Source organism: Rattus rattus, chromosome 2 (assembly GCF_011064425.1).
Source record: "Rattus rattus isolate New Zealand chromosome 2, Rrattus_CSIRO_v1, whole genome shotgun sequence".
NCBI classification, from domain to species: domain Eukaryota; kingdom Metazoa; phylum Chordata; class Mammalia; order Rodentia; family Muridae; genus Rattus; species Rattus rattus.
Window position 1 is genome coordinate 20,881,555 of NC_046155.1, and position 23,430 is coordinate 20,904,984.

At 39.0% G+C, this 23,430-nt stretch overlaps 1 protein-coding gene across 1 annotated transcript in view; it reads right to left on the reverse strand.

The window, feature by feature from the left end:
• Positions 1-1,685: 1,685 nt before the first annotated feature.
• Tmc1 (transmembrane channel like 1) overlaps positions 1,686-23,430 on the reverse strand; it is a 162,922-nt gene continuing 141,177 nt past the window's right edge. Inside the window, exons 15-20 of the mRNA XM_032891708.1 lie at positions 20,172-20,239; positions 14,143-14,382; positions 10,905-11,030; positions 7,355-7,433; positions 7,213-7,264; positions 1,686-2,215 (exon numbers count right to left, since the gene is read on the reverse strand). Coding sequence (XP_032747599.1) covers positions 2,193-2,215; positions 7,213-7,264; positions 7,355-7,433; positions 10,905-11,030; positions 14,143-14,382; positions 20,172-20,239 — 588 coding nt within the window. The 3' untranslated portion in view covers positions 1,686-2,192. The remainder of the gene's footprint in view (positions 2,216-7,212; positions 7,265-7,354; positions 7,434-10,904; positions 11,031-14,142; positions 14,383-20,171; positions 20,240-23,430) is intronic.

The following is a 23,430-nucleotide window of genomic DNA, read 5'->3' on the forward strand; positions in this document are numbered from 1 at the left end:
GCAGTTCATTTTCCAAGCATGATAAATCTCTCCAGATAATTAAAGTTATTTTAAGTATATATCTCAGAGATTATTTTATTCAACTCAGAAAGAAAATAATTTCCAGTCTAGCTTTTTGTCTCCTTCCTTTGACCATAGAAACAATAGAGAACTAACCTCTAGCTGTGTGATCAGCCCAGTGAAAAGCTGTACAGAACAGCTTTGGACCCAGTATTCACTGTTCCAGACTTTTGTCTATGGGGTCAATCATATAGACATGCTTTCAGGAGCTCTGTGGATTCTGAAAGACTACAGTTTCTGAAATGCTTAAGTTAAACCATTTTATTCTTTTAAAACCAAGGTTGGTTTTTAATATGTGGAAAGACTGAAACTTGGCAAATGTATTTATAAGAGTATTTATAAGATTAAAATGCTTTCTAAAAGTAGGCTGGGTTTAAGAAAGGATCACTGTTAGAGACATGTTGTCTTCTCTTTCATCCTTAAGAAGCAGTTCTAGAGCAAGGGCAACGTTCACTTCAGAATTTTGGGACACCATAAACTGAGTCTCTGTATTCCCACAGTGGAAGAACAACCGTTGTAGAAATCAATGCTCTTTTTATTTACTCATCTGCATTACAGTCTAATGATAACAAAAGCCAGGCAGCAGTTAATCCATTTCTTACATCACAGAACATTTTCCATGCATTGAACACAAGTTTTGTCTCAACTGCTATAAGTCAAATTGATTCAATTTAATTAAGAAGCGTTTATGCAGTGCCCAACTGTGCCTAGCACTGTATGAGACATATAAAAGAATGAGAAGATATAATCTATGTTCGTACAGAGCTACAGTCTAGATAGGAAAGAGTATCCATGCATGTAAGAATCAATAACAACCATGAAATTTTACAGAAAATATACAAATGCTACCCTGAGGATACAGATACAAGATTCTAAGGAATCCTGTTAGGAGAGTGATTGGGACTAGGTGCCAATCTGTACAAAGTAATTGGAGGAACGGAGTAAGGAATTGGCAAGAGAACAGTGTGGTCATTCCATGGTCAAGAGAAGATTAAAGAGGAAGGGGTCAGTTAAAAAGCAACCAAACTCGGGACATTAACTTCAGGGAATTGAGTTTGGCTTAGCTCTAGAAGGAGATGCTGTGAGTTATAAGATACTACTGAGGCCACAGCACAAGACAGGGAGGGTGCTGTGTGCTACCATTCAGTGAACTCACACTTTAGATAAACATGATTAAACACTGCTATAACCTAAAGGTTCAACTAAAGGCCTAATACCAACAAAAAAAAGCAAAAACAAATGCAGACAACAACAATGTTGTTCAGGAAAGATTATCATTGAGGGTTCGATGAGGAGACACTGACCGGACATCAGTTGTTTATGAGTCCTTCTTTCCTTACAGTCATCATGATCCAGTTAGTCTAAGAACTGCATGTGTCCTCACTGTGATAAACTGATTGTTAAGTGGGCACTGCAGAGACTCTCAAATCATATGTGGGATTTCTCCTGAAAAGCCTCCTTCTTTTCATACTGAATCCAGGTGCAAATATATGAGTTGGGCTCACTGGGCTCATTGGGTAGGAAGACAGAAAAAAAAAAGATGTGAGTGAGAATGTTATATTTTAAAAGTGAGGTGATTCTCTTAAAATTCGTATTTTGTGAATGTGACTTTTATGTATGTGAGAACAAAGTCAACTTTATCATCCTGATGAATTAAGAAGAGAAACAGTGCACATGAAACAGTAGTGAACGACCACAACAAATGCTGCACGCAGATAGTTCCAAATTTAGAGGGGGAAAGATGTTGTGATAGCCCTCGTCCCAATTTAAGAAATTAAACCAGTGTGTAAGAAAAAGTCTATATGAAGAAATGTTGACTTTTTAAAAATATTCTGTCAATTAGACCCAGTAATTCATATCACTACGTGTCACCCACATTTAAACTCCATTTGTTTGAGAACATGTCAGGGAAGTGAGAAAGTGTTAGAATCTGGAGAAATACATAACACGGTGAGACTCTTCTCACTCAAAAAGGGCTGATGATTCCTTGATAGAATGGCCATGGCCTTGCTGACGCATCGCTGGTAGAACATGGAGCAGCGGTTCCCTGGTACTCGTCCATTGACCCTAGCTCAGCACACAAAGATGGACGTGAAGAGTACTTCTGGGCACCCCCAGGACATTTGATAAAGTTACTGGCCACCAGCAGCTGCAGCTGTTTAAAACAAGAGAGAGAGAAAGGGAGATGAAGAAGGGCAAATGAAAACTTCACTTTCGGGTCATACAATGGTTCTAAATGAAGTGCTTCGACATCTGTTATCTTCCCAATTTGTCCCACTTTACAACAATATTTGGAATTTTGTAGTTAAACTATCTCTATGCCATTTTACAAAGTTCTCGAAAACTCTAGACAAAGCTTATTTGGTAATTCTGCTTATGCAATTAATATAGAAGACCATCATTTTCAGATATGTGTTCCCTTTTGCCATTAGGAACTCAGGCATTTTCTGAGTAACTGTAAACATTATGGGAACTGGATAATTATCATATTATACATTATACCATTATTTTAATCAATACAGATAATAATAAATCTTAACGAGAATTTGTATCATAGAAATCAATACTTTCCACTCACAATTTAAAACACTAGCTGGTAATATTAAGTTCTGTAGAAGCTATCAGGACGCTTCTAACCCCTCATGTCTTGTAAAAACCTAAGCAATACTCATCAATCCCCTAAGACACACTGCACCCCAATAGGTAAACACTCTCCAAGGAATTGTGTGGGTTAAGCAGAATCATTATGAAGAAAAATAAACTCACTGCTCTCTTGACATAGAAGACAATATTGGCCTAGACTATGAAGGTAAGTGCACTGGATTGAACAAACAAAACCTTTGGGAGGGAATAGGAATGCCTGCTATGACGGAGAGATCCGAAGCATCAGTGATTTTGGAAACAGGAAGGCCAACAGGTAAATAAGAAACTCGTCAGTTTGACCAAACAGAAATCCTAACGGAGGAAAAAAAATGTGAGAAGCAACAGAATTTACACAGGAAAATCTCCAAAGATACAAGAATTGGCAGAACAGATTCTTCTAGAAATGAAGAGCCAAGATAGGGATAGGGTTTTAGCTATCTAAGGCAGTTAGAAGGTTCAGCAGGAAAACATGGTACATGGCAGTAAGCCTAGGACTTTAGAGGATGAAGCCAGAGGATCATGAGTTCAAGACTCAAGATCTTAAGATACATGGGAAGTCTGAGCCACATAATGAGACTTTATCTCAGAAAACAAACAAAACAAAACAAAACAAAACAAAAAGGCCATCAGAGCCTCAGATCAATTCCCTCCTTGGCACCAGTGGGTAACTAACTTTCTGTACTGACAGAAGACTGATGGGCTTTTTTTTTTCTGGTAAAAGGTTAAAAAATAAATAAATAAAAAGATGTTCAATATCTAGAAAATTACAGAGAACACCAGAGTAAAGGCATGAAGCTTATATGAATGATTTATAAGCTGAAAGTTGAGACCCATGTCCTTGTCCCCACCAATTTGTTAGGCAAACATGTTCTGTAGGCTGAGATTGACCCTGACTTTTCTAGGACATCTCATGTGCCTGGGAAGAAAACCTTAAACATACTGACATGGGGTTCCTGAAGGTCTGTCCCCACAGCCCTCTCATATACTCAGACTTAAAAACTTGCCTTGTATTTAGAATGCCCAGAGCCACAGATAAGCTGAGGACAGATTGTGATCCTAACAAATGTAGGAGGAAGACAAAGCAGCTTGGAGAAAAGAGACTATGGAAATAATGAAACTTCAAAAAGAGAAATTAACATTTTCACAAAGAAAAGACAAGACACCGTTGCCTTCGAGAAGAGCAGGATGCCATTTAGATACCAAGATGGTTTGGCAAAAGTCAAATTATAATAGCTGAAATGAAAATACCAAAAGAAAATTGGAAAATTAAATCTAAGGAAACAGTAATCGTTAAAGCAAAACAAAACAAAAACAAAAGCAAACAAGAAAATGCACAAAAAATATAATAAAATAAGAATTCAAAAAGCTGGTCCAAGATGTCATATATTAGGAATCCCACAAGTAGAAAAATGGATGGAAAAAAGTCACTAAGGAGTAATTCCAGAATTGAACAAGTGATTCCAAGTACTTAAAGAACCTGAGTTTGCAGAGTGCATGGCCCACTGATAAGACTACAAACAACAGAGATGGAATATGCAATCACGTGATTGGAGGAGTGGCAGAAATTTAGATATTAGGTTGGTGAAAGATAGAAAAAAATATCTCAAAAAAAATTAGTATGTAAAAAAAAAATCACATCTCAACCCAAATTAATCCATCCAGGCAGAGTGCTTAGAGAGTAGATAGGAAAGAGCCAAATCCTTCTTTCCACTGTAATCAATGATTAATTGATGATAAAAAGAAGCAGTCAAGAAACAACAAAAAGAAATGTAATTTGGAGATGACTACATCAAGAACCAAGTAAGAGAGCTAAGAACTGCGTCTTGCTTACTTGGTTTGGGAGGCTGAGAATGGGGAGCGACCATCTAGAACAGGGATGAGGGGCTGCTGTTGTAAAGGGGTTCACAATAATGAGCATTTTTACTGCAGTGCTCCTGAGTAGCTTTCGTTAGGAAGACGAGTGCATGAAACATACATCATTGTCATCTCTGTCAGCGCCTCGTGAGTGATGCTACATTTCTGCGTGCTTGGAGAAAAGATTTATTTTTAAAATGCTGAGCTTAAAGGAGACGGGAAAGCAATGTCTTGAGCCGTACACTTTGGGACCATCTGGCACCTTTCCCCTTTCCTTATACTCCTGAGCTCTCTTCAGTGCATCCCGTGCACACTGGGGAAGCTGAACAAGCCTACCCTTCGCGACAGATCCTCACGGGTTGCATCTACTCACTCTACTCTTGCCCAGATCCAGTGAGTGGTTTAGAGGAAAATAGTATGGCCCAAGTGGTCTCTGTCTAAAATGAGAATATCCCGCAGAATTTCGAAGAAAGAAATCCCCTTGTTCCCATGATGCTATTCAAAATCACAGCTCTGTTCTCTTGGGAGTTACAGTCTGTGGGCGAGGACTTGGTTGGAAGTGCACCAAATGCTACCCTGGTACCGGTCAGCCACAGTGGAAGCAACCCGTTCTTGATTGGTTCATATGGAACTGGGCTTCTTGTTGAGCGCATTCTGAGTGCAGGATCTAAAGTGCCAATGGGGCTCAGGATTCAGACATGATCCTAGCTACTTAGGAGGATGAAGCAAAATAGCAATTTCAAGGCCACTTAGGCTGCATAGTGTAAGACATCAGAGTTTAAGAAAACATCTCGATGGTTGGCTGCGAGCATCCGCCTCTGTATTTGTCAGACTCTGGCAGAGCCTCTCAGGAGACAGCTATATCAGACTCCTGCCAGCAAGCACTTCTTGGCATCCACAATAGTGTCTGGGTTTGGTGTCTGTATGTAGGATGGATCCCCAGGTGGGGCAGTCTCTAGAGGAGTTAGAGAAAGGACTGAAGGAGCTGAAGGGAGTTGCACTCCAAAGGAAGAACACTATCAACCAACCAGACCCCCAAGAGCTCCTAGAGACAAAACCGCCAACATAAGAGTACACATGGACAGACTCATGGCTCCAATCGCACATGTAGCAGAGTATGGCCTTGTCAGAGGCTCTTAGTCTTGGGAAGACTAGATGCCCCAGTGTGGGGAATGCCAGGATGGGGAGATAGAATGGGTGGGTGGGAGAGGAAAGCATGCTCAAAGAAGCAGGGAGACAGAGAATGAGATGGGGGGTTTCCAGAGGAGAAACCCAGGAAAGGAGAAAACATTTAAAATATAAGTAAATAAAATATGCAATGGAAGACAAAAGAAAATATACTGAGCAACTCGAAATTTCATTAAAATTCAACATCAACAACAACACCAATAACAAATACAAAAACAAAACAAAACAAAAAACCTAGTTTTTGTTTTAAGGAAGGATATATCGAATTTCAGTTCAAGAACAGAACTTTCAGTTTAGCAAAAACAACAACAAGAAAACCCAGTTCTAAAGCCATAAAGAGCCTCGTTCATGTGGTTTAATAAATGTCTCTGTTTAAAAATTAAATTGATTTAAGCCGAATATTTTCAAAATTACTTACATGCGGTTAAAGTTCTATTAAGAAATAATTTTAAGGTTCTGAATGAAGAACACGGGAAAGATTTTCACTGAGGTATCTTTGTGCTCTCACTGTGATGGCGGAAGTAGCAGATCCATGACTGGCGTTTGCCAATATCGGTGGCCTTTACTTGCTTAATTTTTCACTCTTATATCTGCAGAGGATTAAGTGTAGTGTCACCCCTATTGACACACAAATCCTAGTTACAGTATTGTGGAAGAGTGCCAGTAAATAAAAATGCCTGTATGCCCAGTAGATTTGCACTTTCTTTTTCCTTCCTATTTACAGCACATAGCTGGGTACATCTATAGATGCAGACGTTCAGCGGTTGGAAGGTCAACTGTATTTTAAAACTGAAGAAGTTTTAAAAGCAGTGTATTAACATACAGGGGTAATTCTTGTTTGTTTGTTTGTTTGTTTGTTTGTTTTTGGAGGTCAAGACCAGAAGATTGCAGGTTTAAGGAAAGCCCTGGTGACCGACTGCCTACGACTGCCTACAAGGTTAGCCTGGGAAACACAATGGCCAAAATAATCAAATAAAAAGAAGGCAGAGGATAAAGCTTTGTAATACAGCACTGGGTTGACCATGGTTTTAATCCTCAGTGCTAAGAACATAATAAAAGTGAAAGATATCAGGGTAGAACAGACTTCCGACAGCAATGACAATGACTTCAGAAGAGGATTACTTTGGTAGTCTCTCAATTTTCCCACATATAAAACGAGTCAGGATGAACCCTAACACACTTGCTATTTATACACGACGAGGGGAAAGTATTCATAGTTTTCTGTCAGTTGATAAGAACACCTTTCCTTTACCTTACTAAAATTTTCCACCCCATCTACCCACTCCCATGGAGAGTATTGAGAACCCAAGGTCTCAGATAGATGCTTGGGAAGATCTGAGACAGTGGATGGTGGGAAGTATGGGGTGACCTTCTGAGGGCAATGATGCCTAACCACCAATTCCTCATGGGGAGAGCAAGAGTATACTGTTAGGAACACAAAACAGCCAAACAAAACCACGTCTCCACCTGCTCGAGCAGCCGCCATCTTCTTGTTTCGCATTTTGTTCTCCAAAGCTTGCTACACAATAAAAAGAAGAGAAGAGTACTTTCAGATTTCTTCTACTGGACATTGGCAAGTATGTTACAATAATATTGAAATCAATTATACCTGTTTCATCTTCTTTTTGAGATCCAGGTTCGCTGCTTTCTGTCCCTTGGCAGTAGCATTGAGATAGTAGATGGTCAGACTAAATTTAAAAATAAAAAAGGATAAAATAAAATTTACATCATTTCTCAGTTTCCCACGATTCTCCTTAAGATTATATTCACCAAGGACAGACTGAAAATGGACATAGGTACTTTCTACTCAAAAGGTGATATTCTGCAAGTAAGTACTAAGGTCCAGAGACGTAAAGAGGTCTACCTAGAACCCAGATCTCAATATGCCCAGTTACTTAGGAGAGAGGCTGAAGCAAGAGGACTTCCTGTTCACTGGCTAGGCTACATTGCAAGTTCAAGGCCGGGTTGGGAAACTTAGTGAGACTTGGGAATATAGTGGCAGTTGTATAAGATAAATAAAGCCAGCAGTTCAATCCCTCAATATCATTGATATAAAGTATAGTTGAAATTATACAATGAATAAAATGAAGTCAGAAAGTCATTCCAAAGGTTTTTGATCTGTCACCTAGTATGACATCTACCATCCATAACGGCCATCATTAGCCTCTTGGAAGTGTGTTATCATCAATTTAAATTCTAATTACATCTTCCTTCTGAACGATGACAACAGTAACAATAAAAATGGCAAGTCTGCTGACGTCCAGGCAATGTGTCGAATGCCTTGAACTCCCAGGTTTGGCCTTCTGCCTTTACAACTAAGGAAACAATCCTCAAGGGCATAACTTCCTTAACATGTTTTTTTTTTCTCCCATAAAACACACTCTTTGCATTTCTCTCTCCCTCCCTCACAAAGAAACTGTTTCACTGATGAATAATTTTGGATTTTAAATGACATTTACAGTTCTAGAAAAAGCAAATTCCAGCTCAACAATTCTGGCAAAACAAATATCCTCATCTTCTCTTAGGGCAAAATAAAGTAGCAAAGGGCACTGCCATAAAAAAGAAAGATGGCTGGGCCGGACTCCCTGCAAATAACTGGAGATTGAACACATTTTCGCTGCCCACCCACATGCCAGAGACTATCCTTTATGAGCCATCTGGTGCAAGCAGCATAATGATTGACGCGGTTTAGTTGGGTTTATTTCTTATGTGGTTAGCTAGAGCCTGCCTGAAATTACATACATGAAAACATCTGGGGCAGCGGCTGGCATAAAGTTGTGTGTGTGTGTGTGTGTGTGTGTGTGTGGACTATGAATTCTCTTGGGAAGGTTTCTGGATATAGGTGAAGATAAGTCTCTCTTTCAGAAATCATACTGAAGTTCTGTGATTCCCTGTACATCTTAAATGAGTGTGCCTCATATATACTTCTTTAGCTCACATTGACTGACAGCACCAGAGAAAACAAACTTAAATGTTATGTGAACATTGAAAACCATCCAAGTGGATTTAATACAATCTACTGGGAAATTCAAAATGCTTGTAACGTTCTCTAATTAACGGTAATAAAAACCCAATCCAATTGTAGGGGCCTCTTAAAGGAGAACAGGAGACCATGGGACTTGGAAAAAAATCAGTAATAAACTGCAATTTGGATTTTAATTCAGCAACTTAGAGGAAAATTCGGTCCTTTCAAGGACACCTTTTTAACCCTTTCATGCTGCTGCCTTTCCTCTGTATCAAGGGCAATGCAATTATGGATCACACATCAGATTCAGTAGCCTGTACTGCTTTAGTTCTTGAAACAAGAACGCTTTTTATATGGCATGATAGTTTCTTTCACTTGGACTAGACTATTTTGTCCTGTATATTTAAAAGTATGCCCTGAGCCTGCCAGATAAGCCAACTTTTTGCCATTGGGCTATAAATGTCCCAGAGCGCTACAGATGAGGCCCAACAGCTGTGTAGCCCACAGTGCTATGTTTTTGTGACAACAGTTTCTTAACAGCTCCAGACTATTCCCAACAAGTGACTTTTCATCCTTCTCATAGTCCTGATAGTCCCGTTGATTCCAAACTTTGTGGGTCCAAATGAACAGAAAGAACTGAAGCCAGAGGGAGAAAGGAGTCCATTCCACTCATCAACCTCTTCCTTTGGAAACAGAGCATCCATGTGCTAATAACAATGTAACTAGTACAGCTACTTCTTAAGGTTACCCTGGTAAAAATTAGCCACTGCAGGACACCTGAAGCAGCAGTGTAAATTCCTGGAGAGGTTGGGGCAGCTTTAGAGAGTGGAGTTCTAATCGTGTTGTTTTGTTTAAAATCAAGTCTCCCGATAAATTACAAGCAAAGTAGCAAAAGCTGACTTTTCCTTGTGTGTCTGTCTGTATGTTGTGTGTCAGACAAGATTTCATCTATACTGCTAAAAAGAGTTGGGAACTAAAGGCCACAGGATCCTTAGTACCATGCTCTCAGAAGCCACACACTTAAGAAATTATGGAGAAGAAATCAATTCAAGAGCCACCTGGTGATTGATGCTTCTAACATGTATAACTCAGATGCAGAGTCTCAGGTTCCTAATAAGGTTCTATGGCATGCAGCAGTCATCTTTGTCACCGTTTAATTAGCCCTGAGTTATTATCTCTCCCGTCGGGAAAGTGTGAGGGTATAAAGTTGTGGACACTGGATTTATTAAAATGTCCCACTTTACCACCCTCATATGTGTCTCACTTAAGAACGAGCATGCTGGGCCTTTAAGCCACTTTGTTAATTTATAGCAACAACGATGGGCCTCGCTCTCACCACTTTCTGTGACTATAACCATGACAATGACCAACAGGAAGGGTCACAATAGCTGGGCTATCATCAAGCTTGTTCATTTCCATCTAGCTGGCGTTCCAGCATTGTAGACACAGACTCCTTGGAGGTGGCTTCAAGCTTGCTGCCCTTGACCTACAATAGTGGCGATCCCAGACTTTGTCATCAAGAGAGGCTGGCAGGTGAAATGGCATGTCTGAATTGGTTCTTCCAGAGCAAGTACATTTCGTACTGCTGGGGCCCAAAATCCGAAGCCAGTGGAAGAAAATTAGAAACAGAATTCTTCTGCTAAATTTCTTTCTTTAAATCACTCTGACTTTGCATGGGTAGACTAGAGAAACTGGGAGCTTCTCTGGTCCTTTGATGCTATCTATGAATGCACAGTAATTGACAGTCCTCTTAAAAAAAAAAAAAGAATGGAGTAATTTCTAATGCTCCTTAGGCCTCTAACCCTAAAATATAGCCTAGAGGGTCCCCAAGGGGAATATTAACATAGAGGATCATCATTTCTGCATTCACCACCATCTGCTTTATGGACTAAGAGGTGGGGGCTGGGCTGTGAAGGGAAGCTCAACACGCTGATTAGATTTAGCATTTAGCATTCATGTTTCCCTTGCTTTGGCTGTTTACTGATAATTATTTTGGTTACTTGGGAACAAATCTTATAATCCTAGGGAGATGCGCATGCAGATGGCCGTGAACTGCCTGCAGCAGGAACAGAAGACGGCTTGAGTAGTTTAGCACCCACTCCCTCATGCAGTCAGCAAGGAATTTGGTTAGGTTTCAGCACAATACTTTTGGGAGAAGAGGGGACTCAAATGTAGCCTGAGAACAAGCACATACACCATCACCAGAATGACAGCGATGACAAGGCCGGGGTTAGAAAGCTGCCTCAGGATCTTCGCCATCCAGCTTGGGAAATCGTGTTCCAGGGTCTCACCAATGACTTCAAACATCCTGTTTTTACCACTGTGGTGGTAGTAAGGGATTAAATTTAAAAACAAAGGTAAAAAACACGGTTACAGTACGATAACCCAAAATTTCTCCAACATTGCATACATAGGTTCTCTTTAAGGTTAAGAATCTGATATTCAACAGCACACCTAATACTCAGACCACGTCTTATTAACCAAGGAATGTGATATGAACAAGATCATCCCAATGCACACGCATAGGCAAAGCACTTAGGAAAATCATTCACAGCTTCGGAAGATTTTTTTAATATTCTACCTCTAAAATTTGATTGAGTGGTATTTTGTGTATGGCAAATAAATCAGTCCCACGCCAGCTGCTCTGGGAGGAAGCTATTATGGAACTCCCAATTTTAATTGGCTTTGGAAATGAACACAAGAAATAGGCTGGTGGGATAAAATGTACAAATACTCTAACATCTCATTTTACACAATGGTTTCTACTCATTGCCCATTAAAACTCATGTATCAGAGATCTACATAGATTCCCACTCAGGTCTCTATTGCTGGACAGCTCCCAGTAAAAACCAGCTATGGGTTTAGGTTACAGGAAAATCAGCTCCTATAAACTAGAAAATTGAGTGCAGAATATTTTTAATTCACAGTAGAATATATAGAATTGATGAACTATTCATTGTGCCAAGTTATTCCCTTTGAATATATATCTCAATCCTGCTATAAAACATTATAACACACAGAAAGGTGAAGTAGATGTAATTTTAGTTTAAAAGTTAATACAATATTTTATATATTTACTTTTGGCTTTATAACCTTTTAATTTAGGCAAAATTGATATACCCCACAATCCCCAAATCACATGGAGATTTTTTTCCCCAACTACCAATTAGACGAATACTGTCTTTCAACAAACATAGTGTGAACACAAGTAGTTATCAGAACATAGTATTTTCTTTCACAAAGGACAGATAAAATCTGACACATGATGTCTCACTGTAAGTGACTAATGGTGGCAGTCACTTCAGGCACTGTGCTCATGGTTAAAGCTCTATGTATGCTTGGATCTACTCTATGATCAATGATTGATGACCTCTGCATAGATCCACTGTGCCGTTGTTTTAGGCCCTTGAGAGCAGGAACAGTATTTAAGGGTTACATGTTTGCAGACATTTTATATTATATAGGATGATTGTTTGACAGGAAGAAAAGTATAAAATGGCTGCAACATAAGGAGAAGGGCAGGGCAACAGAAACTACCGTGAGGAAGGCAGTAGACTGGAGGAAGCATGACTGAACAATTAGAAATATTTTCTTCATGTTGTTATCGAAGAGTTCATTTTTAAGTTACCCAGCCGGTTCAATTAAATCTATGTAATAACTTTTGAAACAATTTTCTAGAAAAACTTGTCAGAAGGCACTAGAAGATTGCTTCACTGGATAGGCGAGTAGGGTATAGACATCTTAGCTGAAGACACACCAGTGACTTGAGAGCAACTGGACAGGTCAAACCTGAGCACAAAATTCTAGTTTCATATTAACCTCCTTTAAATTCATTGTTGCTAGTTTGCTGCCCAACTAAACCAGATGTGGTCCAGGAACTTTCCCTCAGTAGGAAGGCCATGCCTCCTCTCCCAGTTTCTAAGAGTGACAAACCACAGGAAATGTGTTTTCCTGGTCTCACTCTAGAATGGAATAGCTTTCTGATCTTTGGAGTAGGGTGGGGATGGGGTGAGTTAAACATTGCTTTACTCCCAAAGAAGCTGGCAGAAAAACTAATTGGAACTGGTATATCCCTTTCTGATGCTCCATTGCAAACATGCAGAACTCCCTGATTTCAAAATATGATATTAATACAGTCATTGCGCCTGAATTTGCCAATCAGAAACGTATGGTTAAAAGTCACACACTAGGCTCCTGTTATAATCTTTTGTGTCCTAGTAAAAGTCAGTGTATGTTGGTGTTGCTGAGGAAGCCAGGAAGCCAGTGGGAATGCAGCTAAGGAAAATACAATCATAGGGGTGAGCGTCACTTGATCAAAGACTTTCAAGGGCTTCTGTTTTGCATCTTGCTCTTAGATTAAGATCTTGGCTTCAAGACTGCAATCCCTTGTTTCGTCTCCAGATGTCACTGTCTGCATGATTTATTTCAGCCTACTTGCCAACAGCTATGCACATGCACACGCAAGTGTACAAAGAGCAACGCTTATCAGCGTCAGCGTCCCCAAATCTGATGGACTCCCCCTCGTTCTGAACTATTCTCTGATGTAGTTCTGATTTAGCATCTTCTTTCTTTCCCAGTAAAGCAATAACTGAGGCAATTATTAGTATGAAGATATGGCCCTTTTGTACTTAGTCTTGATAGCACAAAGGGAAAATTCTACTTGACCAGAGCATTGGGTCCGACATTCTCAAGGTTTCCAGCCTTCGCCTTCTCTTCACGTCAGATGCATGCAGACAAATAGCAGCATATGGAGATAACTGGGGGACCCACAGTAGGTTTATGACTAGCTTTTAGGGCATGAAACCTCATCCTCAAGATCCCAGAAATGCTGCTTTTTGATGTGTGTCAGAGAGCTTTAACTTCAAAGTACTTGCCTGAATCTTAATTGCTTGAGTGACACTTGTAGCATACGGATTAGGAACTAAGGAGCGTACAAGTTTTCAGTTGCTGGAAGCTTTTTGGATCACAATGTATGTAACTCTTTTTTAACGTGCATCATTATTTTAATGACCCCCCCCCACCTATTTCTAATGGGTGGGATTTTTTTTCAAGGTTCAGATGAAATCTAACGATAGTTAATTTTTATGTGAATGGGATGATGTACTAGTATCAAGAAAATATTCATGGCTAGACTAATATAGTCAAGCCTTGCTCCTGGCTGTTCCAATGTAGAAAGAGCTAGATCCAACATCTATATGTTATCCTTACAAAATCTATAGCAGCATAAATATTTTCCCTTTTTGATTCTCAATTGACACATTAGATGGAAGTTGTCTAAGATACTCCGTGTCACATGATGACATGACTATCAAAGAATCACACTTCTACCAATTAAAAAATGTCATTTTTTAAAAGCCTATACAGAGAGTAGACATTCTATTTCAACCCCTGAACGAACACTATGCCCAAGTCAAATCTGAAATACTAGAGACCTGAAAGGCCCGCAATCAAAAGATGGCGGGAGGGAGACAATCATGTACAGAACGGGCATGGTGGACAGGAAGAGGATGAGGAGCAGCATCCCAAGGTAGAAGTTGTTGGATCTGGAAGCCTTGAAGACCCTGGCCTCGGGAACATTGCAGCACATCACAGCCCAACACTGGAAATACATGGATGTGTGGAGTCGTAGGATGTTGATGCCTGGGAGGCTAGGAGCAAAGAAGGAGCCCATCCTAGGAAGGAATCAGAACACTGCTCAGTTCCAACTCATTACTCTATAACTAAGATGTACATACCTGCTCATTTTACATTGCTCTTCTTACCCAAATCAGAAACCATGTTGCCAAATACACATGGAGACTGTGTCTATAAATAGTCCCGAGTAGCCTACTCCCACTTACTAAATATGTTTTACTATTCTCCCTATTTGTATAGCTATAGAAATTTTCATAAAGCAAATGTTTCATTAGCAAATATGAACATCATGAATTATAACAAATGTTACAATTCTTCTGTATTTCTTCTGCCCTTAAAGTAAACTTAATTCCCTCAGATACTCCTATCATTGACTAATTGTTTCCAAATACAAGTTTTCAAGGCTCTCATTCTGTTCAAATAAACTGTACAATTGGGTTAGTCACATTTTCCAAGGATAATTCTTCCTTAGTGAAACAGGAAAGCAAAACCAATATATTCTAATGGCATTTTTATCTTCATGTAACAACGGGGCTTGAGAGTTGATGAGAAAAATATTTTTTTTTTGTTCTTTTTTTTTCGGAGCTGGGGACCGAACCCAGGGCCTTGTGCTTCCTAGGCAAGCGCTCTACCACTGAGCCAAATCCCCAACCCCTGAGAAAAATATTGATGTCTAGCATGCTGCATTCATTGACATCCCTTTAAATTTAGTTTTTATTAATCTAGAAAACTGTTTTCTGTAACTGACTTTCTAAATGTTCTATAAAATACTATTTTGAACTAACGCTGCTTAGTTTATGTCATTGTTTACTAGATGTCTTAGTCATTTCAGTAAAAATTAATTTCAGTTTTGTTTAATGAGAAAGTTTATTTATACTGTAATCTGGGTCTCAATCTAGCAGTTAAATACAAAAATGAAATCAGTGCTGATTTCATAAATAGAGTGAAGACCTATTTTAAGCTGTCCCAACTATAATAATGCCTTCAGAATTTCAGTGTTAAAAGTTCCTACTTCCTGAGTACACATAGTAGCTGTTTCAGTGGTTAGTTTTAACTGTCAACTTGACACAAACTAGTATTGGCTGGAAAAGAAGTCTCAATGAGGGATTGTTTAGATCAGGATGACTTATGGGCATGTGTGTGGAGAATTTTCTGATTATATTAATTAAGTTGTAAGACCAGCTCACTGTAGGTGGCACCATTCCCTAGTCAAGGGATCATGAACTATATAAGTGAAGAAAGCAAGCTGAGCACATATATTTATGCATTCATTCATTGTTCTTTGCTTTTTGTTACAGATGGAGTATGACTAGCTCTTTCAAGTTCCTGCTACCTTGACACCCTTGATATGATAGCCTGTAAATTGCTTTTGTCAGGGTATTTTAATCACAATTAGAAGAAAAACCTAAGGAACTAATCAAGGAAGGCTTAGGAGACTAAGGAGACATTTTTTAAATTGGAAACAGAAATTGTCTTCTGCTTTAATTGCACTTGAAACATCCTAAAGTTAATCCTTTGAAATATGAAATCTTGCCACAATTTCAATTATCTTGTTTATAGGATGCCAAGCAACAAATCTGAATGATGCCATAGTGAACTGACAGCAAACTCTGTAAGAACTTATGTTTTAATGAGAGGATATATTTTAAAACAGCACAGTGTACCTTTACCAGTAACTAGCAAGAGGAAAGTTGGAAATAAAAAAGCTACCAAGTGTACCAGTTAATTAGAATTGCAAAGCTTGGTACCCGGGCCTGATCAGACCCATCTTGTTGCATACATGACTTATTTGAACCAATAAATTATGATGTCACATATGATACCTCAGCTCTGGGTAAAAACTTTACCAGTCCTATGTGATTTTGTGTTCTTTTCTTTCAGCTACCCTGAGAGCAATGTGGCAGGTAGAGGCTATTGCACGAGTAAACATCTCTAAAATAAGGATAAAGCATGGATTCAGAGCTCTCCCTCAGCCTGCATCGGATATTTCCTTTAAATTGTGAAGATGTGGGGGTTTCTGTTTCATTTATGCACAACCTAATTGAGTCCAAGACAAAATTTCACATAAAATTTAAAAAACTAGATTTTCCTAAAATTCTCTCCCTCTCCCTCTCTCTCTCCTCCTGCTCTCTCTTCCTCACTCTGTGTGTCTGTGTGAGTGTGTGTGTGTGTGTGTGTGTGTGTGTGTGTCTATTCACATGTACACAAATACTGTACACAGTAATCTATAATACTAAAAGAACATCCCTCAAGGGATAGGACCACTTACTCTATAATACATTTGTGGTTGAATGTGAAATAGTTATGTTAAGCATAATTATGACTTGATTACCATTTTCATTTGGGAATTAAACATGATAGAAAGAGATTGTGCGTCAAGTTGACAAGAGGTAGATTTGTGGACTGGTGATGACTAATTTTGGTCATCAACTTGACTTCATTTGGAAGTAACTAGAACCCAAGCAACTTACACCGGTGAATGCTTTTTGTTGGTTTGATTGGTTGTGTTTGGAGACCCAGCCTGAATCTGCTTCATTTGAGATCAGAAAACGTACCTTAAATCTGAGCCACACTTCCTGATGGCAGCCCACATAGAAGGACGTGGAAGAAGGAGGCTTGTGCTTTCTGTCTGTTAGCCCCTAATCTCACCGGCTAGCTCATCTATCCTGAGCCATCCCTTCTCTGAGATTAGAACTTACTTCTTTGAAGTTCTAACACTAACTGAAAATTCAGACCCTTATAGGATCTCCCTGAGACTGCAGTATCAGACTACAGCTGCTGAGAAATCCAGTCTCATAGGCTGAATTGTCACTTGATTTTTGACCTTTCTGTCAAGAGACAACCAGACACAGCCTGTGAGCCATTCTAAAATAATCATATATACATTTATTTCATTCCATTAGTCCTGTTCCTCAGAGAGGCCTGACGGATATAATAGGTACACAATAATTTCAAAACAAACACAGAAATACTGAGCCTATGACTTGAGAGCTGTAACCTAGAGAAAAAGTCCTGGCATAATAATTTTCATCTCGTCTTGGTTTCTGACTTAGAATCAGTTCACCACACTAAGTTCCTTACCCAGACCTAATGCTGTCATCTGTCAGTTAAAAATCATTATACTGTCTTAACTTCATAAAATGGCTTTCTTCTTAGATGACAGAAAGCAAAGCAAAGGTAAGTGTTTTCTATTTGGCTCGCCTTATAGCTACGAAGCCACACATATATTGGGAAAATTACTCAAACCTGAAAAGCTGGGAGGGAAATGATGGGAGAAATGACAGGACGAGATGGAAGGTACCCAATGCATCCAAAACCCTTCTCTTTCACGACACCATTTAATGCCAACTGTCTCCTCTACATTCTGTTGTTTTAAAAATATTATGTGCTCCTCACATTTCAGCATATTACTGAAACGTATGGTAGTTAATATTAAACTAACTGTGCAAAAGAAGTTTCATTGATCATTAAGTTAAACCATAGCAAATGTTTGCACTTTAATAGCATTTGCATAAGGAATGGACAATCTTCAGCAACTCAAAGCAATAACTGAATGTTTCTAGTCACAGGCCAATGAAATGGAACATAAAAATCCCTTTCATGTTTTGATTATTTTGATAGGAAATGGCCAACTTGGGCACTAGCTCCTTGTGTTTATGAAGTAACAGAATCACAGCGTGTATGGACCCTGTGCAAAAATAATCAACTATTCTTTTTTTCTCCATCTTTATTAAATTGGGTATTTCTTATTTACATTTCAATTGTTATTACCTTTCCCAGTAAAATTAACTCAAATAATCAACTATTCTTACATGTTTCCTCCTACACTTTCCTACCATACCACATCCCCAGTCCATCAGCCACCTCTTGGAAGTTGTCCAAAGCTTATCTACGCAAAGTGCTGACCTCATGGTAGATAATGGGATAATAGTTTGCCAGTGGGACTCAGGAGTGTACGTTTCTTTGGTTAATTCACAAACCATGAATCACCTCCTGAAATGTAAAGGTCTGGAGTGTTCCGTTTCATTTCTGCACAGCCTAATTGACTCTCAAATTTTTATGTAATTTAAAACCTAGACTTTCCTAAAATCATATACGCTTGTCCCTAAAGTCCTAATCAAATTCGCCATGAGAGATCCATCTCAGTATAGAAGAACGGACACAGAGTGCTAGTGTGGAGATTTGAAGCATGCGGTTTTCTTCCCATTAACACACTGTAAAAACAAATTATATTTTCTCAGTATTATAGTATGAATAATAGCAGAGTAGTCGCACAATTACAAGCAAAATCAATCCAGGAGGCAATTACAATGGCTTTTCTGACAATAAAGTGATTCCTAAGTCATCTGTTATGTTAGCTCTGAAAGAACACAGTAGATATTCATCGTAAGTCCACTCCTGCAGCGCATTGGTAGCGCTGTGTGGATGCCACAGGAGGAAGGACTGAGTCTATGTCACTCTAGTAGCTCTGCTGCTCACTTCCTGCCATGGTAGATGCTTCCCCTCTGGGAGGGAGAAGATCAAAACCCATAGGGGTGCTTCCTACCTTTCCTGACTATGAGTGCACACTGGTCATGACAACTGTGTCATTCCGCGCTACATGAACAATAAAGGGTCTCTTCCATTCCTTCATGGCTGCTGGAGCCATATTTACAAAAAGTAGAAAGGCGGGGGGAGAGGAGTCGCATTCCTAACCATGTCTGACTTGGCAACCAAAAAAATAAACATTTTTTTATATTATTTGGACTGGTTCAGCTGTGGAGGCACAAATTTGACAGGTCCCGTATGCAGGTTGGGGGTTGGGAATTGGGGGTTGGATTTAAGTTACCGAAGTAAAATGGTTTTCATGTTTTCAGAGGGCTCCAGGCTTTGTCAGAATACATAAAGTCTAATGATGTGGTAGACGTTTAATAATATATGAAGTTTAAAGAAAAAGGAGGAGGAGGAGAAGGGAAGGAGGAGGACGGTGAAGAGGAGTAGAGGAGGAGGAGGGGGGGAGGAGGAGGAGGGGGAGGGATGCTAACAAAACCTACCCTGGCATGTTTTTAGCTGGTAGCAAAATATTACCTTCTGCACATGTCCCTAGGAAGAAAATGTAACTCCACTGTAACTGTCTGTGGGCTGGGACGCTCCGCGGGGAGAGACAGATTCTAACACATCATCCTCAAATGAATTGCACACTGCGATTCAATTTTGAAAAGCTCAAAACTGATTTTCACTCTATCAACTTATCATAACCTGTCAGAATTCATAGTGAAAATGCTTCCACTTAATAAAAGATATGACAATCTTTTCATATCAAAATAGAAATTCCCTTGTGCAAATGGCCCTGTTCAACACATTACAAAATGAAGAGCTTGTTTTTAACTTGAACTTCCTAGAAGCTGTTTGACTTGATAAGATTTTTTTAATAGTTATCAAATATGCTTTTAGTATGTTTAGTAGTGACATGAAATTGTTATCAGTTTTTCCAAAGCAATGTACAACTGAGTTTATTCCTTATAGGAGATGACCAGAGTGGCTATTAATGAGTGATGTTTTCCTATTAGACACTGGTGTGACAAGATGTGACAAGAGAATCTTCAAATCACTTCAGCATAACGATCATAGAATACTAATTTTTTACTGGAGAATTCTATCAAACCAGCTGATGATTTAAAATGTGGAGGAAAATTGAGCTATCCGCACCATCTATCTGTACCTCAGAAAATAAAGAACTGGAATTCATAGAATGAGGGTGTTCTTTGACACCTAACTGTAATTCCTTCTACAACAATGTCCTTGGACACTTCTCTGTAAATGCTTAAGTGCCCAACAGCTGACATACCAGATCATGCCTTGGTTGAAGATCAGAGCGAGGACGTTGCCACTGATGTCGAATTCTGTGTATGAAGGCTAGAGAAAACACACACGCAGCAGGTTAGCATGTCAAACTGAACGTAGCTAAACAAGTGGCTTCACGTCAACATGTCTAGGCCCACTGCTTCCCTTAGTGACAGGAGCAGAATAATGACTAGAATACATAAAATGAGAAACATGTAAACCCCCGCAACATACAAAGACTCATGCTAGAAACCAGTCACTGGGCTGGTAAAATGGCTTAATGGGTAAAGGCGCTTGCTGCCAAGCATGACAACTTGGGTGTTCGATCTCTCGCTTTCTTTAACCCGGTGAATCTACTTGTAACAATTTATTTTAACGATCTTACCTGAAATGCTGATAATTTAATGAGGAATGATGAAACCATTTAAGTGGCCAATATTAGGTACATTCTATATACTTGTACCATGATATATTGTTCCTGATAACTTTGACCATTTTGGAGGACTATTATATCAGTGAAAATGTGCTTTGATGTTAAATAAAAATATATTGGCCTGGTTAGCATTTTCATGGATTATTTTTCAAGAAACCCCATATAGTTTCTTAAAAATATACAAGAAAGACTTATAAACATTGAAAAGGGCCAATAAGTCATCAGCAAATGGGAATGACACATAATTTTGTATATTTAACATTTTCAACAAAAATCTAAATTAACTTTATAATAAAGTAAATATAGAAGAAGAAATAATAACAAAATGCAGAAAATACTAAACCAAATGGCCAACCATCATATCAGAACAACCTTGTCCAGCTTAGGAACAAGCTGTTCTTGTTAAAGGGGACACCAGTATTGCAGTAGGTACCTGTCCCAGAGCAGTCCTTTCAAAGACTTCCAGGTAACACCTTAGCCATCATAGTAGGAAAGTTTCTAAATTGACCGATTATGTTAATTAGCATGGTCAATAAAATTGGTTCCTACTTAGTTTGCAATAGATTAACTCAGAGTAGACTAGCAAATTGAACATATAAACTGAGAGGACCAAGAAGACTGCAGGAGACATATATGGAGAGTAGTAGACTCCTAACAACACTCCAAATCCTACTCTTTCCAGCAGGTACACACATATTAGTATGCACACATATAACATGCATATGCAAACACATATAAACATACATCCACACATGAACATAAATGCATCCATACATATCCATACACATGGCCACATACACATAAACATACCACTTTGACTCAAGAGTATCTTAATGTTTTTATACCTAAGAACTTGAGAGGCAGAATTGAAATAAAAGTGTATAAGTGTAAAAGTGCAGCATGTATTATATATACATCTGAAATTGCCAAAGAATTAATTTAAATAATGTGGTGGGATATGTAAGATCTCTGATTTGAATGCCCAACAAAGCTATGCCTTTCAGAGCCTCTTCTCAAAAGTCTTATGAATTCCAGCCTCATTTATATCACTTCCTCTACCCCCAAATACTATTTTCCCTCATAACTTAAAAATGTGGATAATGTACGCAGAGAAGGCTTTGTGTCTATGAGTTCAGATAGCCAGGAGAAGGTGATGGATTACCTGAAGGAGGAGTTACAGGCCATTGTGAGCCCCCTGATCAGTGCTGGGAACAAAATGTGGGTCTTCTGCATGAGTAAATTATCTTAACCACTGAGCCATCTCTATAGCCCCTTGTACTTCAGTTTGTAACATTAACATAATTATTAATTATTCTATAGGTAAAATAAATTGGAAATAGCAAAACTATTTTACTTTACCACCCACAAATGCCCCTTCTGAAAACTATGTTTCAGTACTTCTCTTTACTATCTCTAAAGTCACTTAGGACAATGTGCGAATGTGTGACCATCTCAGAAGATAACTATTTGTTGGTTTCTATTTCTTTTGGAGTTGGTGTCACTTGCTGTTGTGAATTTAACTTGAAATGCGATTCTGTTTTCAAAGCAAAGCTTTATAGTAAAGGTTTTCAGAGATGAGATCTTGCACACATGCCTCCCTCCAAATAGTCCTCTCCTTGTTTATAATTGTTTTAATAAAAGGACTTGGATTGTTCTATTTCCTTAAAAATGTGGGTAATCTACCTTGAAATAGATCTAGGGCATAAATAGAAAACATGACAGAATAATAATTAAAATGAGATGTGTTTAAAAAAAATCCCTGTGTGTCTAATAAAGACAAAGAAGACCTGGGTGATTTTTAAACTAATTCATTCAAGACACTTGATAAATGTAAAGTATTTATCCTGCAGATTATTTTTTTAGAAAGGCAATAATCTCAAGATACAAAACAGCCTAAAGCTTATATTCTAAAATCAACAACAAAAAGTGTTCCTCACCTCAAAAGCTCATGAGATCAGAGGCCTAGCTTACCTGACATGCACAGAACTGAGCCTTATACCCTAGTCCCAACATAAAACTCGTATGGAGGTGCATGTCTGTAATCTGAGCATGTGGGATGTGAAACAGGAAGCTTGGAATGTTCAAGATCATTCTTGGGTCTATCCATCAAGTCAGAAGCTAACTTTGGATAGGTAAAATCCTACATAGAAAGATGGAAAAGAAAGAAGGGAAGGAGAGAAGGAAGAGAGGAGGAAGGAAGGAAAAAGAAACGAATAAAGAAAGGGAAGTGAAGAGGGGGAGGGGAAGGAAGGAGGAAGTGAAGGAGGGAGAACTGGAGGGGGGGAAGAAGAAAGCAACAATTTCCTCACTTAGGACACTTAGGAGGAATAGATCTCTCTGTCCCAGGGCTTTGTCCTGTGCTCTCTGTGCTTTTTGCTTGGAGCTTAATTTTTGCCCAGAGCCTGTGTGATCCCAGTACACATTTGAATAGTGTTCAGTTGGGTGGTCTGTACCATCAGTGGCCTGAAAGAGCTTCTCCCTGTCACTTCAAGAATCAGACCTTCAACTGTGATCTCTTTTGGTATCAGGATTTAGCCAAGTGTGGGACATTTAACAAATTCAACCCTTCAGATTCTTATTCTTTTACTCTCCCACAAAGTCATTTTGAATGAGATATTTGACACTTAACTAGTTGACTACAGAAGCAGAAAGGAGGAGCTGGAGCGAGGGTTCAGTAGCCAAGAGCACTTGGGTCAAAAGGCCTCAGTTCAGTTTATCATAGCACTTACATCGAAAGGCCCACAGGTACCTGTAGCTGCAGTTCCAAATGATCCAATACCTTCTGATTTCTTAGTATACTGACATAGATGTGGTACACAAGATACTCACA